Here is a 15,259-nt window from a genome sequence, read left to right as displayed (position 1 = left end):
GAGGTAGGCGAGGCTGATCTGGGCTCCCGAGCAGGGCTATGTGATGGGAAATTGCTCTTCAGATCAGCAAGCCCTCCCAGGTCCCTGCAGGCCTGTAGAGTGGAGCCTGCGGGCAGAGGCCACGCAGGGGGAAGCCTGTGGGCAGTGGCTAAGCAGGTGGGGGATGCCCCACAGGGCGAGCCTCCTGCACCGACTGGGAAAAACTGGGGCCGCAAGGGGTGTTGAGAGGCACAGATCGCAATGCCCGCCTCCTATGCCAGCTGGAGAGGGCTGGGGCAGGCTTGGAGCTGGCACTGGTGATCCCATGGGGCACTGGAGTGATAGGCGCCAGCGGAGCACACAGACAGCTCCAGCAGGGGCTGAAAAGCCGCTTCACAGGTTCCCTAGCCGGCGGGTGGTTATCACTAGAGCCCCCCGCCCTGTGAGTGGGGGCAGGCTCTGCACTGGATGGTCTGCACTGGTTCGGATAGCGGCGGCACTGGCGGGAAGCAGCCGGCAATGGTGACAGTGTTCCGCCCTGCGGGGAGCTAGTCGCCCGGCAGGCCCGGAGCTGCTGGGCGCGCGAAATCCCTCAGCGCCCCAGGGGGGCAAGGTCGCTCTGGCAAGTGTGCAGAACCCTGTCGCTAGCGCTCCCAGTGGGCAGGAGCACTCACTGTTCCGCGGCAGGTTGGTTTAGCGCTCTGCTGGGGCTCCTGCAGAGACGCAGTGTCGCGGAGAGAAGCAGGCTTGGTGCCGGGCTGGGTATGGAGTGGGAGCTAGGCTACGGAGGTGGCCAGCCGGTAAACGGGATGCCAGTGGAGAGGTCCCAGGCAGCAGTAGGGGTGGATGGTCCCCTGTGAGGGTCACCCAGCCAGCCCCAGGTAGATTGCAGGTCAGCCACCTGGGGCTTGGATTGATGGAGGGAGGGACGCGGGCCCAGGGCCAGATCGCTACCACATGGGGAGAGGGGAACGGCGGAAATGGGGCGCTTCTCTCCTAGTGGCGTCCCGCCACCACTGTGTCTCTGCAGAGCAGGCAAGCGACTCTGGGCGCGGGGTCCGGGTCTGGGGATGGAGTGGGGCTAGAGCTAGTCTAGGTCGCGATAGCGGGGGTTTAGTGACCTGCGATGTCCCACGAATGGGGGCCTGGATCACCAAGACCCCGGCTAAGAACAAATGTGTGGGGTGTGGGTGGGGTTCTGGCCCAGGGGGATATTTCACTCACCAGAGTCCTACCACTCGGCTACCTGGACACCAAACCCGCCTTGTTCGAAAGACCTCTCAAAGTACGCGGGTCCCCTGGTCCACCATCTTCCCGGACTCTGAATCCTTCTCGGGTCAGGCATTCTTAAATATCTTTTTCTACAATTTCCTAGAATCATTTTCCCACCTAACACATAGGAACTTGAGGGTTTAGTTATGTCACCAGAGTTTATTGAGACAATGTCTCAGACTGTACTCGGACATTAGTGCCTGTTGTCCTTCTGCCAGTCGTTGCCTCTGCCCTATAGAACGTCAGTGTTGTTGCTGGGTGGCCTTGAGTCAGTTCCAATGCGTAGTGATCTATGGCCAACAGAAAGAGGCACCACCTGGCCCTGCCCACTCTTGCAGTCCCTGTGTCAATCCATCTATTAGAGGGCCACCCTCTTGTTCACTGCCCCTCTACTTTATCAAACATGATGTCCTCCTCCAGGGACTCAGCTCTCCTGGTAACATGCCCAAAGTCCGTGAGAGAAAGCCTCACCATACTTGCTCTTAAGGAGCATTCTGGCTGCACTTCTTCAGAGACATACTTGTCTGTTGTTTTGGCAGCCCATGCCACTTTCAGTACTCTTTACCACCACCATCAACTAAATGCAGCAATGCTTTGTCAGTCTTCCTGACTCCCTGTCCCACTTTCACGGGCATATGAGGCAACTGAAAATACCATGGCTTGGGTCCTGTGAACCTGAATCCTCAAAGTAATAACATTGCTATTCAACACTTTAAAGAGGTCTTTTGCAGCAGATTTAGCAATGCAATGATCTCTTGAATGTTGTTTCAACGAATGTTGATGGCTGGTCCTATCTTTTCTCCATTTATCATTAGTCCAGTTGTGAGAATTTTTGTTTCTTTAAATTAAGGTCTAATTCTTAGTGAAGGGTTGGTTCATCCTTGCTCCTCCTCGCTAAGTGCTTCATAGATGTCTCACTTTCAGCAAGCAAAATTGTGCCTTTTGCATATTGAAGGTTGTTGATAAGCCTTCCTCCAATCCTGATGCCACATTCTTCTTTATATAATCTAGCATCGCTGATTATTTGCTCAGTATACAGATTGAACAAGTATGGTAAGAGGATACAGCCCTGATGCATTACCTTTCCTGATTTTTAAACCATACAATTTCCCCTTTTTTCTGGTTCCCCCACTGCCTCTTGATCCAGAGCTATCCACCTCCATGATTAGATGTATAATATGCAAGAAAATTAAACGAGAAAATGAAATGAAAACATCACAACACATAGGTACCTTCAATTGTTTAAGGGTCTTAGTCCATGATTGGGAGATGGAGTATCTGAACAATGCTCTCCAGATGGTTCAGGTGAGAGGGAGGCGGGGGTTTTGTGTGATTGCTCTGTCTAGCTTTGAAGTGTCTAGTAGTATGGCTACGTTGTCTTTTATCCTTTAGAGAAAAATATATTTTACTAATTTTCTGTGTAAATATCTAGCATCCTGAAATTTACTAGGAATCAGCACTTCTAGTGTTGATATTGGTGTAGAGCTGAAAACAATTTGAGTTTGCCTTGCTATTCAAAGAGAAGCTAATTTAAGTGCTTGCCATTCCTCTGTGGGATGTGTGTGCTCTTATACACGCTATTGCAGGAGCCCAAGGAACCTGTAAAACCCAAAGTCACCGCCATCTAATTGATGCTAACTCATAGCAACCTGGTAGCACGGGGTAGAACTGCCCCAGTGGGGTTCTGAGACTATAACTCTTTAGGGGAGTAGAAAGCCCCATCTTTATCCTGCAGAGCAGCTGGTGGTTTTGAACTGCTGACCTTGAGGTGAGCAGCTCAACTGTTAAACCACTGTGCAACCAGGACCATAGTGTCCACTTACACTGCATTTTGTAGACAAAAACGTATGCCCATTTGAGTACATCTAACTGTAATCAGATAACATAAACAGATACATTCTTCTGGTTGTTGGCTGGAAAGAACTGCTTTAGAACAGAAATTCTGCTAGAAGGCGATTGTTTTACATGACAGCAAACAGGGACAGACAAACCACCGGTGTCTTCTGCAGAGACGGATGAGCCCTTTCTGAGACTAACCCAGCGCTCTTTCTTTTTCTCCTTTCTACATGCCTTTCTCCTCTCCACTAGTCGCTATGTACCGAGAACCATCTTTGCATGATGTTGGAGAAACAGTCCCGAAGGCTGGGGTGACTCCAAGTAAAAGCACAAGTGCGTCTGCGATCATGAACGGAGGCAAACCAGTGAACAAGAGTAAGACCACATAGCCAAACCCTCACAGGTGTTGAGACTTCCTCGTCCCGAGCACGGCTGAGCCTTTTGTCCTTCCCGGACCTTCCTGCCCCGGTGGCCGAGGAGCCACTGGCAGTCAGAGTGCTTGCTCTTTGCTGTCTCAGAACTTCTTTGTTGCAAGTGGATAAATCTCAAGCCGTTGCACCACCCACACCAAGAAGACACCTGGGTAACCAGCTCAACTCAGACCATGGAATGCCCTACCAGATATGGAATGCCTTTTTAATATCTTTTCTGTGACCGTGACACTTCATGTGAATGACATACTTCACAAGTACACTTGATACCTTGCCTGCTGACCGCTACCCATAATCCTTTTTGAGTCCTGTTTCAGCGAGATCCATGTGTTTCGGTTCGATTTTGTAGCACACCCATACTATTGAGTCATTTCTAGTTAGATGCTGTAAAACCTGTGCTATTATGGATCCCTCTTCCTCCCCGTTTTTACAGGGCTGCTCGCTCCACTGTCTGTGACCTTTTGCAGGGATTGTGTTCCTCTCAATCTCCAATGTGGCAGTTGGCTTAGTTCGAAGAGCAATCAGGGAATCAGGAAGCCTTCTAAACCTATTAGGACAAATTGCATCTATAAAAGTTGAGATTGTTGTCTCGGGCTCACACAATTGATTAAACACACATAGAGACCCTCTATCCAAGTGGCAGATGCTGCGCCCCGGAGGCCGGCCTTGGGAGGTGGGGAATGGGTCAAACACACTCCGTGGGATGCTCTCAAGGGTGTGTGTTTGATGTCCCCACATAGTTTCTTTGTGTGTGTGTTTGTGTGTGTGTGTGTTTTATACATATCACAAGCTTACTGGTAATGGTAACATTTGCCTTGCCCAGCGAGCAAGACCCACTGGTTTTTGGGAAAGTGGGTCCAAAGAACTCTGTAGGCCTTGTAGGCCTGATTAAGGGTCATTTTTCATCTACTAATCTTCATTATTTGGGAAAAACAGGAGAAAAAGGAAAAGGAAAAAAAAAACCCCAATAATTACAACCTACAAGAATTGCGCTACCTAAATCCGTTTCAGATATAATCCATCCTGTTTTTCATGACCTGAACCTTATGCCATCCCTGTGTTGGGCTGTGCCCCACTCGTCCTCAGCAGAGCATGGGCAAGGCGGCTGTTGTGTTCTTTTTGGCAGCAGCAATGCAAATGATAGTTATAAATTAGACTTTAATATTTTTGGTGTTTAATGACAAGTTTTTAAACTGACATATTAGGACAAAAAATTATTTTTGTTAGCTCAGCATGCTGAGTCCAGTACTGTGTATGTCACCAGTACATACCTCTAACAGCCCCACAGGGGCCCCGTGCCCAATGGCTGGGTTAGAGGTGCCTTTGCCATGATCTCAGAATACAGTCTGTTGAACTGTTCTAGACAAAGATGAGGAAAACCAACACATTTGAACATCAGGGTTTCAGTCCATCCCATTTATTTGTTCTTATTTCTTAATTTCATTTTAATTGAATATGGTTGAACTCTGAGCTTAGGGAAGACTACTAAGAAAAGGCCATGAATCCTGACTGCACAGGGAAGAGACCATGCAAAATGTTCAACATTGGAGAAAGAGTTACAAAGTGTTTAATCCAGAACGGTTTGGAAATGTACTTGTTAATTCTGTGCGTACTGAATAAAATGCAGTGTTTTCTCAGAAAAGTTCATTAAGACCAAAGTGAACCTCATTTATGGAAAACTGTATGTGGGATCAATGCGTACTGGCCTCTTGTTATTAATTCCAGGTGGAAGGATGGCCTCACCACCATTTCCCCATCTGCACTGTATTTACTGGGAGCTTAGTTTGTCAGTGCTTTCATCAATCCCCATGGCGGCCCTCGCCCAGCATCGGAAAATGCTGGCCTGCTTAGCTGATTAAAGATTTAGTATAAATGTAACTGTTTATGCTGATTTCACTTTCAATTGGATTCCACTTTAATAAATAAAACATTAGCATAATGGGTGAGTAGATGTATTGCCAATAATACCAACTTACAAATACACAAAATGATTCCTTTGGCAATTCTGGATTTCTTGTAACTCCATTTTAAAACTTATTGTAAGAGGATGGGTTAAAATGCCTTAGGTCCATTTCATTAACTGATTATTTATAGAATATATACCCCCCTTAATATGTGGAAAAATAAGAATAATTTAACTAGAGATTCTAATTCAATGAACTGATAGACTCAGATTATCCCACTACACACACACACACACACACACACACACACCCTTTAGCAAGTAACTTGACTTATTAGCTTTCGGTAATCAGTCCCACTTGCTGATTTTGTTTTCCCCGAAAAATGTGCACATTGGCTATAATTAACAAAAATTAATTTGTTTTGAATGACAGATTTTGTGTAAATTTCCACCTCTGTTTTGTTTTTATGTGGTTTGTCAAAAAGGGCACTTCTTCCTTTGAATTGATGTAAAAATACTTTCTTCTAATCCATGTCTAGACATTTTGCAGAGGCACCTTGTTATTTGTAATTTAGTTAGATCATTTATTTCATGTCTGGTCGCATTTGTTGCATGGGAAGAGGACAACACTGATGAACTGCATGTAGTAGGACCTGTGTTTCAAGAACTGTCGGTATGTATTACTAAGTTTACATACATATGTGCCAAGAGTGTGTCTGCACTGTATAGTTTGTGTTTAAATATCATGTGTTGTCTTTACAAATACCACATCGTGCATAAAAGATTTATAAGAAGGCATATTATAAACATCAAGCAACTCTATGTAACAGAATGGCATCATGCCACCCACAGATATAGAGAAATGTCATGTAAATAAGTTGGTAAACTCAATTTTCCCCTTTACCATGCCAAAGAAAATTTTAGCTCTTTGATGATACCTCTCTAGCTATTTTGGGGGGATTATACCACACCATTTTTTCCCTTAAAATCTGTTTGCTGTTAGTAAGTGCAATATGTCAATATTGATGTTCTGTATAGTACATATGAAGGAATTTGTTTTTCTTTACAGATCATGTGTTTTGTACATCCATGTACATACGTCAATAGTATTGAGTCTATAATATTCTATTTCTTTTGCATGCATATCTGGTAAGGAAAGGTTGTTTCTGCTGATTTGTTATGGTAGTTGATTGCTTCACCCAGTCCCTCAACAATGCTTGGGAATGTAAATTGTTCAGATATTTCTAGTGACCCCATTTTTGTTTTCTAACATGTTTCTCTCTACAAGATTAGAAAAATGATTGAAGAGCTGAAAGGTCCACTCAAGTAAAGAGTCGAACGAAAGGGACTGTTATTTCATTATGAATCCTAGAATTGTCGTATGCAGTGCTGAATTTGCTCACCTAAGTGTTTTGGTTTGGAGGTGGCTTACGGACATACACAAGCAGCCCAAATGACTCCAGTTTCAATCCTTCAACTTGTTGGCATCCCGGTCGGAAAGCAGTTTCTTTATCACAGCTGGCCAGTCACTTGGTTCATCCATGCCTACAGCAAAACACAGTCTTTTCAAGGTAAACTGTATCAGATGTGGGACCCTCAACAAAAAGTTTCCTGACTTTGTTTTTCCTTTTCCTGTACTTTAGGCACATCCCTCTATATTTCATGTTGTATCCTATATCACAATTGAAATTTATATATGACACATATAAATTGACATGTACATGTGATTTATATGTGTGTCCCTGGGAAGGAGGGACTCAGAGATTCTGTTTAGAAAAAGAGAAAGTAACAAAAAATTGGTTTCAGTGTTATTTCAGAACACGGTCTTATTCAGGGAAGGTAATTAAATATAAGATGACATATCAAAATCCAGGATATAAATTGTGATCCATAGGAGTCAAATATATGTCATAGCTTAGTTTTCTTAATTTACAAGACAGCACACAGAAGCCATTCACTCTACAGTACCATGTAGGCTTCCAGGGCTGTGATGACCAAGTCTGCACACAAAGGGCGAGGCGTGGTCTGTTTTGTTTTTCGTTTGTTCTGTATCGTAGTCAGTCTAATGATGTCTGGTACTAAGGTTGCAAATGTTCTTGAGGAGGGAGCTGGCTATACCTTCCAATATGCTTCTGGGATCTAGAGTCGCTTAGAGTCCAGGAAGACACTGGGGATAGGTCTTGGGGCCTTAGTTGAATTTTATTCAAAAGTCATTATATGAGAGAGTCTTCAGTGTTGGCATGCCAAACAGACAGGATGATTCCACCACTTATAAATCTGTGGTACTCATTTCAGTTGACCTTAACCCCACTGTACGTCCCTGAAAGCAAGGACAGGCAATGGCTTTTGCATATTTCCCCACCAAGGACAAATTTGTCTGTGCCTTGTCTTTCTTTACAGGTGATTTCTCTCAGTAATAGAATCAAAAGGCAAAGTAAAATATCACATTTAAGAAGTGTATGAGTTATGTTTTTACTTGCAAATGTTATGTTTCCAATCCAAAATGTGTAAGCTAAATCCCTTCTGAATAGATTGGTGTTTGAATTACAAATCAAAACCACACGTACACACAGAGTATCATATCTGACATAAAGAAGGACAGCCAAGCTGTTCCTATTGTACTAAAGTTATTATTATAAAAGAGAAAACGATGAATGATTTTGAGGTAATTGTCATGTGACCTATTCTATAATGCCCTCCCAGTTAAGTGAATTCCTGAATGTAGAATGAGTGTAATACATTTTCAATTTAATTTGTGCCCCCAAATTGAATAAAAAGCCCTCTGAACTTCATGAGATCATGATTTCTCCACGATTTAAATTTTTAAAATCTTATATGAGAATATTAAGAGAACAGCATTTCTATGGTTGCTGTCATTGTTAATGAAAAGGCGCAATACCATTGAGCATGTTCTAAGAAAAATAAGAGACACTTGAGATCATGTGATGAGTACAAGAAATCATACACAGAAGTGCCCATGGAGCAGAGGCTGACAAACCGTGGTCCAGCTCTTGGCCAAATCCAACCTTCTATCGGGTTTCCTATGATCGAGGGCTAAAATGTTTTCCCTTTCCACATTTTAACCTATATAAAAATATAAGTAAACAAACAGTAACATGTAACAGCTGTGTCTCTGTGCCAAGGACTGTCCTCCTCTTTCTAGGAAATCAAGCACTGCTAGAAGGCAAACCGGATGCCACTTTTTCTAAGACAAGAGAGTCATGTAAGGGATTAGGATGATTTTGTATCACCAAAGAAGTAATAAGATTCCTATGAACATTTCCAATAGGTTTGTTTGAGGCACGAGATGTTTAGTTAGAGAAAAGAATGCAATCTATATTATTAATATTTCCCTCAGTTCACAAAATGGATATATCAACATCTTCAGTAATAGTGATACAGCCAATATGGTTGTACTCCTTAATCTCAGGATAGAGATAATTTTATAAATCAATTAAAAATTAGAACCTTATCAGTAATTTTTAAAGCCTAGTCAATTAGTATGATAAAATCAGAGTCAGTTAAATTTTCTCTTGAAATAATTTTCACTATTCAATTTTTAAGTAGCTCAGCAGATGCATACATTTCCTTATTTTACTTTTTGGTCATTTGGCTTATGCGGTCCAAGCCAAGACTCTGAAGTATTTATGTTATGAAAATAAAATTTCCAAAATTTCATCTTAAATACTATGGAAATGGTTTTTGCTACCTTCTTCTAGAATTTTACAAAATGTAATTCACATTTAGGGCAAAAACAATTGTTAACACTAAATGTTTAAAGATTGCCTAATCTGTATAAGTAGAGTCGACTGTAAATACTTAAAGGATATCCCAATTGTACATTTTCAAAATTCAATGTGAATTTCATACACAGAAAAATTTCACCATTAAGAAAATAAAAAAATTTCTTTCTACCATCGAGTGGATACTTGTAATGAATATTTAATCCATTTCTGGGTGTTTTTGTTTTTGTTTCCTCCGATTTTGAGATTGGTGCCATTTTATCATAGTCTCTCTTGATTATTTTGCATGACTCCACTTTTTCCAGGTAATAATGTATCCCTAAGGAAAAAAAGAGAATTTTTCAAGGCAAAGTCATGCATGTTTCATGCCCACCATATATCTCACGAGAGAGTTGCCTTTCCTAAAGGTCAAATACCAAGAAGGAATTAATAACAAAATCTGATTACTTGCACATGTAGCCCCTGCCCAGTATAAAATATATGATCCCTTAATTCTACTAATCTGAATTGCAGATCCCTGAATAGCCATTCATTTCACCTTTTCATTAATGATGAATTGATACATATATATCGACGCAGAGTGGGAATAATTTGTGGAATTCTTTATTTAAAATGTTAAATCGTACATTTTTCATAGTTTCTTTTTTCACCCTAAAGACCATTCCTCTGTGAGGTTGAAACGTGAGCAGACAAACGAATTAGTGGGAAAACATGAACAGTTTTTCTCATTTCTGAGGGATCTGAGCTCTGGGCTGTGTCTTGCCCCCTGACATGACACCCCGTATGCCTTCGTTTTCATCGCTTTCCTAGAGAAACTGTGACACAGAAACTTGGGGAAACCTTGTGAGGGATCTATCTTTTCCTTCGTGTTAAATATGGTCTTTGTTGCACAGAGATGTGCACGTCTAACAACTGTAATTCAGGAGTTCTCAACTTCACCATTTGGACATTGGGAGTCAGATCATTCTTCGTTACGGCGCTCCTCTGGTCCCGATAGGATGCTGATCAGCATCCACCGTCTCTCCAGACTAAATGCTAGTAGCACTGCCTTCCCTAGTATAACAATCAAAATGATCTGCACGCATTCCCAAATGTCTTTTTTGGGGCAGCCTGGTCCCTGTGGAGCAGCATTGATGTAACGATTTGGGGTGAGTGAGAGGGTTCTCTCTAGTGCATCTGCATCCACATTTGCTTAACTTATTTCCAACGGAATTCTTTCAGGCATTTAGAAATAGAAAAACATACAATAGTCAGTTTGCTCTGTCCTAGTGGTAAATATACATGGTTTTCATTTATATGTTTCAATAGCTTTTAAAAAGTGAAGAATGCTATGGGTAGTCTGGGCCAAGCCAAATTTCGCAAGCATTTCCATTCCATCGGTCCCAGCATTCACAGTTTCCACAGCTACAAATTCCATTCCCTGCAAGAAAATACACAGAACATGCATGATCGTGATCTATACGCATTGAGTTCTAATAAAACACACCCCTCCATAATAAAATTCATTTAATTCATCTGCAACAGTTTAATATTTTTACAGGGGTCTTTGCATTTTATGAGGCAGCTATGAGAAATGTGTTCTTTCAAACAAGTAAAGCATTGCATTTGGTCCCTCCATGTATATTGTACCAGTCAAATAGCAACCGTCCTGCATTGTCCCAGCCGGGCTCCTATGTGGTAGCTTTGTTTTCCATTAGGAAACAATCTATACCTGACTTATGAGTAACTATTAAAAAACATAGAGCTTCCTGACCTACTGCAAGGCCAGGCAAGAACTCGGTGAGTGGAGGCCCCTTGTCAGGAGCAACCGGAAATGAATGGCTAGCTTAATGGCACATCTCTTATCTTAAACTAGAAGTCAAGAGAATAAACATGTTTCCCCATTGCTCTTCCAGTTCTATGAGTCTAAGCGACTCAATGTCGGTGAGTTTTTTATTTTTATTTTTTGAATCCCCAAACACTTACTTTGCAAGTCATAATTAAAGCCCAATAACTAAGGATACCAATAGCCATTATACAAACACATCTGTTTCATAGCCTCTGCACCCACACAAACTCTTTATTATAAACAACCAACGAACACTTTAGTGATCCTAGAACTATTGGGACCTAGGTCCTTCCATCAGGCTCAAAGTCAAACGACTACCAAGGGGATCCTTTCCTCTTTTCAGTAGATAGCTTCTTGGTATGACTTTTCAGTAGGGAGAGGGGGGAGACTACTTTGTGAATGTTTCTCAAAAAATATATACTTTTAATTCCATTCCTTCATAGTCTTCTGTTCTATTCCTGGACATAACAGGCTTATTCCAAAATGCCCACCTTCTCTTCAACAGTTACTTCATAGGAAGAAATGGCTCTCCTTTTCTTCCATATGAAGTGCTATGTGGTACACATAACCTGGCCGTATGATCACCCCTGGCATGGAACGCTGCGCAATGGCTTGATACTGCACCTGTGCAAATGAGGCCATCATGTTTGTCGCAGTCCCGGTCATCACAGTCGCACAATTCCCCCGAAACATACCATTCCTGGGTGGAACAAATGCATTTGCCACAGTGACAGGAACCTGAAATCACAAAGAATATTACTCCCAGACCATTTATAACGAAAGCTTTCAGTGCAGACTAGAATATTTTCACAGCCTGGCAAAGGAAAAAGCTCCTTGGAGAGATGGGTTGCTCAGAGGGGGGCTTTCCTTACTATAATCCACAAAGGTTATCCAGGAAAGGCATCATTAAACCTCTAGACAGTTGCAATTAGCCTTGGGCAAAGATTTCACAGCCTAGCCTGGTTATAATATCTGTGAGTGTGAAATGTGGCTGAGTTTTACAGCCTCCCCAAATGGAATATAGCTATATATTTATCTCTCAACTGAATTCTGCTTTGAAACTGCCTGCTATTCAAGGAAATCCAGGAATCTAATTGTAAGTCCTGTCAAATGAAGATGCCCCTTATAATCAAAAGAACGTATCAATTGTCATGCTTACAGTTTCAGATTTTCATTGACTTGTTTTTTCTCAAGTATGTACCGTCCACGAGTGGCTTCTTCTGTTGCTAAAAATGCACACACAATAACTTAGCAGACGCTGCCAAGAGATTCTCTAACTGATCCCACCAAGGTGTTCACATGTTACTTTACAGGTTTGCCTACCATTCCCGCTATCTCTTGTCTTCCTCCTCGGGTTTCCTACCTAATTAAAACCTGTTGTCAAAAGGTAGATATATCAATTAAAGGACTTCACAAAGAGGAGCAAAATCTCTGAGTCTAAATGTTCTTAGAAAAGTGAGCTTCCCAAAAAGTTCCTGGGGAAAAAAACAGAATTAAAAGATAACAGAACATTTCCATACATTTGTTGAAGCCCTCACATATAACAGGGTGTAGATCCTCACGTGACAAAATTATATCTTTAATAGCAGTAAAGACACAAATGAAGGCTGGTAACTTTAAAATTAAACTAAAAGATCGCTATCATTCCAATGTTCAGGTAAATATCACTTTTAGAGGAAATGAAGTAGACTGATTTGCTAAGTTCAAAAGATACTGGGAGAAGGGGAAGCAGGAAATAATTTAAACCACGTTGTATTTAAAAATGAGTTAGCAATCAGAATGATTCGTATGATTAGGGTAGGAAAATGACCATTTTCCAGATTTTGGGAAAGGAATCATGTTAAAGTGTCCCCAGCATCACTTGTTACTATTTTTGATGATGGAAACCAATAGATGCATTTTAGTTACAAGCATTCCGATTGGCCAAACTGAATTCTCACCATTCCTCGTCGAACTTCTCAAAGTCCGAGAGTCGTCCAGGAGCTATATCTGTATGTGAAGACTAGTACTTTTCATTATTTTTCGTTTCTTGCTTAATCAGACCATGCTTTGACTTATTCTTAACTTATTCGGCAGCATATGGGCTGATTTTCATGCTCTTGGGCAAAATCCAGACAAATGTCAGTTCTGTTGACTGATTGATGGCTTGTTGGTTTTTGGGACCCAATGAGCTGTCCCTCTTAGATCAGTCGACTAGAGATGGTGGCTACCCAGTGGCGTAGTCCAGACAGGGTTCCTTTGGCTTACAGGTTTATTTATTCCTATTTTAAAGACTTTCATTCAGAGTTCTAGGATGGAATTGTTCAATACTCCACTTGTTTAGCAAATAATTATTATCTACCTGGCAATCATGAAAACTCATTGCATTTCACTGGCTGCCTGAGGACCTGCCTCAGAAGGCATCAAACAGTGTGTTGTTTCTATCACCAGATGATGTTAATGATTTAAAGAATTTCCCAGGGCTTGGTTGTTTTTAAATAGTATCTCCTTTGCAGTGTAGAATTATTTCTACAGCAAGAGTACATGATTTCATATATGTCAATGTACTCCATGATATTTGGGCATTAGACCTAGGATAGTTTTTATTTATATCATTTTAATGTTACAGTTAAAGGACAGATCTCATTTTTCATCCTACAAGTTAACCTTAGCTTTTGAACTGTTAAAATAACTGCGCTTGATTTTCGAAGGCTTCTCTTAAACCACAGCAAAGAATTTTCCTAAAATTCGCTTGAAAGCCAACATGGTACCCATTGATGGGCCCTTTGCCAAGTCAATTCCAGTACCCATCATTCTCGGTTACTGAAATTTTGGAAAGGGAAATGGGGACTTATTTCGTATGTACTGTGAAACACTAGGTTTCCTCAATTCAGCCTTCCCCCCTGCTGTGCTCTTTCCTGTCTGCCAGTGCTCAGTAAATCGTAGAGACAGGAAATTGTTCTGTTTGTGACACTAGAAATCAACAGCATGCAATAATAGTAGAGTGTGACAGTTATAAGGACCTATGCTAACACCTCGTACACAGAGCTCTGACCACTTTTATGAAAAAAATCGGGGTCATTTCCAGTTCAAGATAGGGCACACTTAGGGGTTCTATCAGATAGACGTAGGGTGCATGAATGTCAAACTATGAACAACCAGTCAGCCCAGTGAGTGTCCTCGCACTGCTGCTATTCAGTCCAGCCCAGGTGGACTGCTGGTTCAATCTTCCCAGGAGCCGGAGGGCAGGGAGTCCATGCCCACAGAGCCTCGAATCCAGGAACTTTCTTTCCCAGTGTAAGAACTCCGAAGAAAGCTCCCAAGCCCGTCTGTGCACACATCTGACCCACAGCCCAAGGGAATCAGTCATAGCTTCCCATTTGCCCTCAGTGGGTATTAATTATTTAAGAAGGAGAAACACAAAATTATTTTGCCCCCACAGATGAAAAAAGTAAAAGAGAATGAAATTGTCGAAGGCACATAGGCTGCAAACTACCGATTGGACCCAAGGTTGTGTTCTGACTCAGGATACCTTGTCGTTCCCTATCTGTGACGCCTCCCACAGCTTTGAAGAGGAGCTGTGGTGTGGCAGACCTGAGGTGACGACCAGACTGGATGTGACAATTAGAGAAGCCTCTGCTAAGGGGGATTTTGCAAGCAAAATTTGGCCCATTCTCTCTGGGGATGGTGTGGGGGGAGGTGTGTGTGTGTGTGTGTGTGTGTGTGTGTACTGTGGATCTATTTGGATGGTGGAGATCCATCAAGGCCCACCGCTGTGGTTGAAGGAAGCCTTTAGAGACATTTGTGTAAAGCCAGGGCCATGCGACATCTTTTCAAATTCTGGAAGTGACTCCTTGGATCTAGGCAGAAGCCATCAAGGCTGACGAGTGATTGAATACTCTTCAATCCAAATAAATAAATCTGCAAAGGAACACATGCCTATGAATTCTGTCCCATTTCTCGTAAAGGTAGCTAAGGACAGATCTGGCCTCTAAACTCATCTCTTTTGGTGATTCGCATTGAAAGGCAAAGCGCCTTTGTTAGTCACCCATTGATCATCTCAGCCTTTCTTTTCCCCTCCTCCAGCCTGGCCCAGTGCTGCAACTGACATCCCAGCAGGCAGTTTTCACCAGTGTCCTAACTACTCCATCTGTTCTGAAGGTCACAACAATGTATCTTGTTTTAAATTTTTCTATGGAGTGATTTATTGTCTTGGCTATAAATTTGTAAAGAAATAAAATGCTATTTCTTCATCGTCTCCTGTGGTGACGGCTTTATTCACAGCTCC

The 15,259-nt window shown here is 42.1% G+C and overlaps 2 protein-coding genes across 5 annotated transcripts in view; one reads left to right on the top strand and one right to left on the bottom strand.

Moving 5' to 3' along the window:
- Window positions 1-15,229, top strand: part of FGF14 (fibroblast growth factor 14) — a 780,497-nt gene extending 765,268 nt beyond the window's left edge. For 3 of the 4 annotated variants that reach the window (XM_004704289.3, XM_004704291.3, XM_004704290.2), the window contains one exon: window positions 3,340-15,229. In XM_004704289.3, the coding sequence (XP_004704346.1) occupies window positions 3,340-3,476 (137 nt within the window). In that variant the 3' untranslated portion in view covers window positions 3,477-15,229. The remainder of the gene's footprint in view (window positions 1-3,339) is intronic. The other variant, XR_006679433.1, reaches the window with a different exon arrangement.
- Window positions 9,752-15,259, bottom strand: part of ITGBL1 (integrin subunit beta like 1) — a 361,063-nt gene continuing 355,555 nt past the window's right edge. The window contains exons 10-11 of the mRNA XM_004704285.3: window positions 11,617-11,730; window positions 9,752-10,584 (exon numbers count right to left, since the gene is read on the bottom strand). Coding sequence (XP_004704342.1) covers window positions 10,493-10,584; window positions 11,617-11,730 — 206 coding nt within the window. The 3' untranslated portion in view covers window positions 9,752-10,492. The remainder of the gene's footprint in view (window positions 10,585-11,616; window positions 11,731-15,259) is intronic.

The sequence above is a fragment of the Echinops telfairi genome, unplaced genomic scaffold (assembly GCF_000313985.2).
Source record: "Echinops telfairi isolate 266 unplaced genomic scaffold, ASM31398v2 ScPeMD7_7467;HRSCAF=8505_0, whole genome shotgun sequence".
NCBI lineage: Eukaryota > Metazoa > Chordata > Mammalia > Afrosoricida > Tenrecidae > Echinops > Echinops telfairi.
The sequence above is the reverse complement of the archived record's forward strand: the minus strand, read 5'-3'. Positions and strand labels throughout refer to the sequence as shown.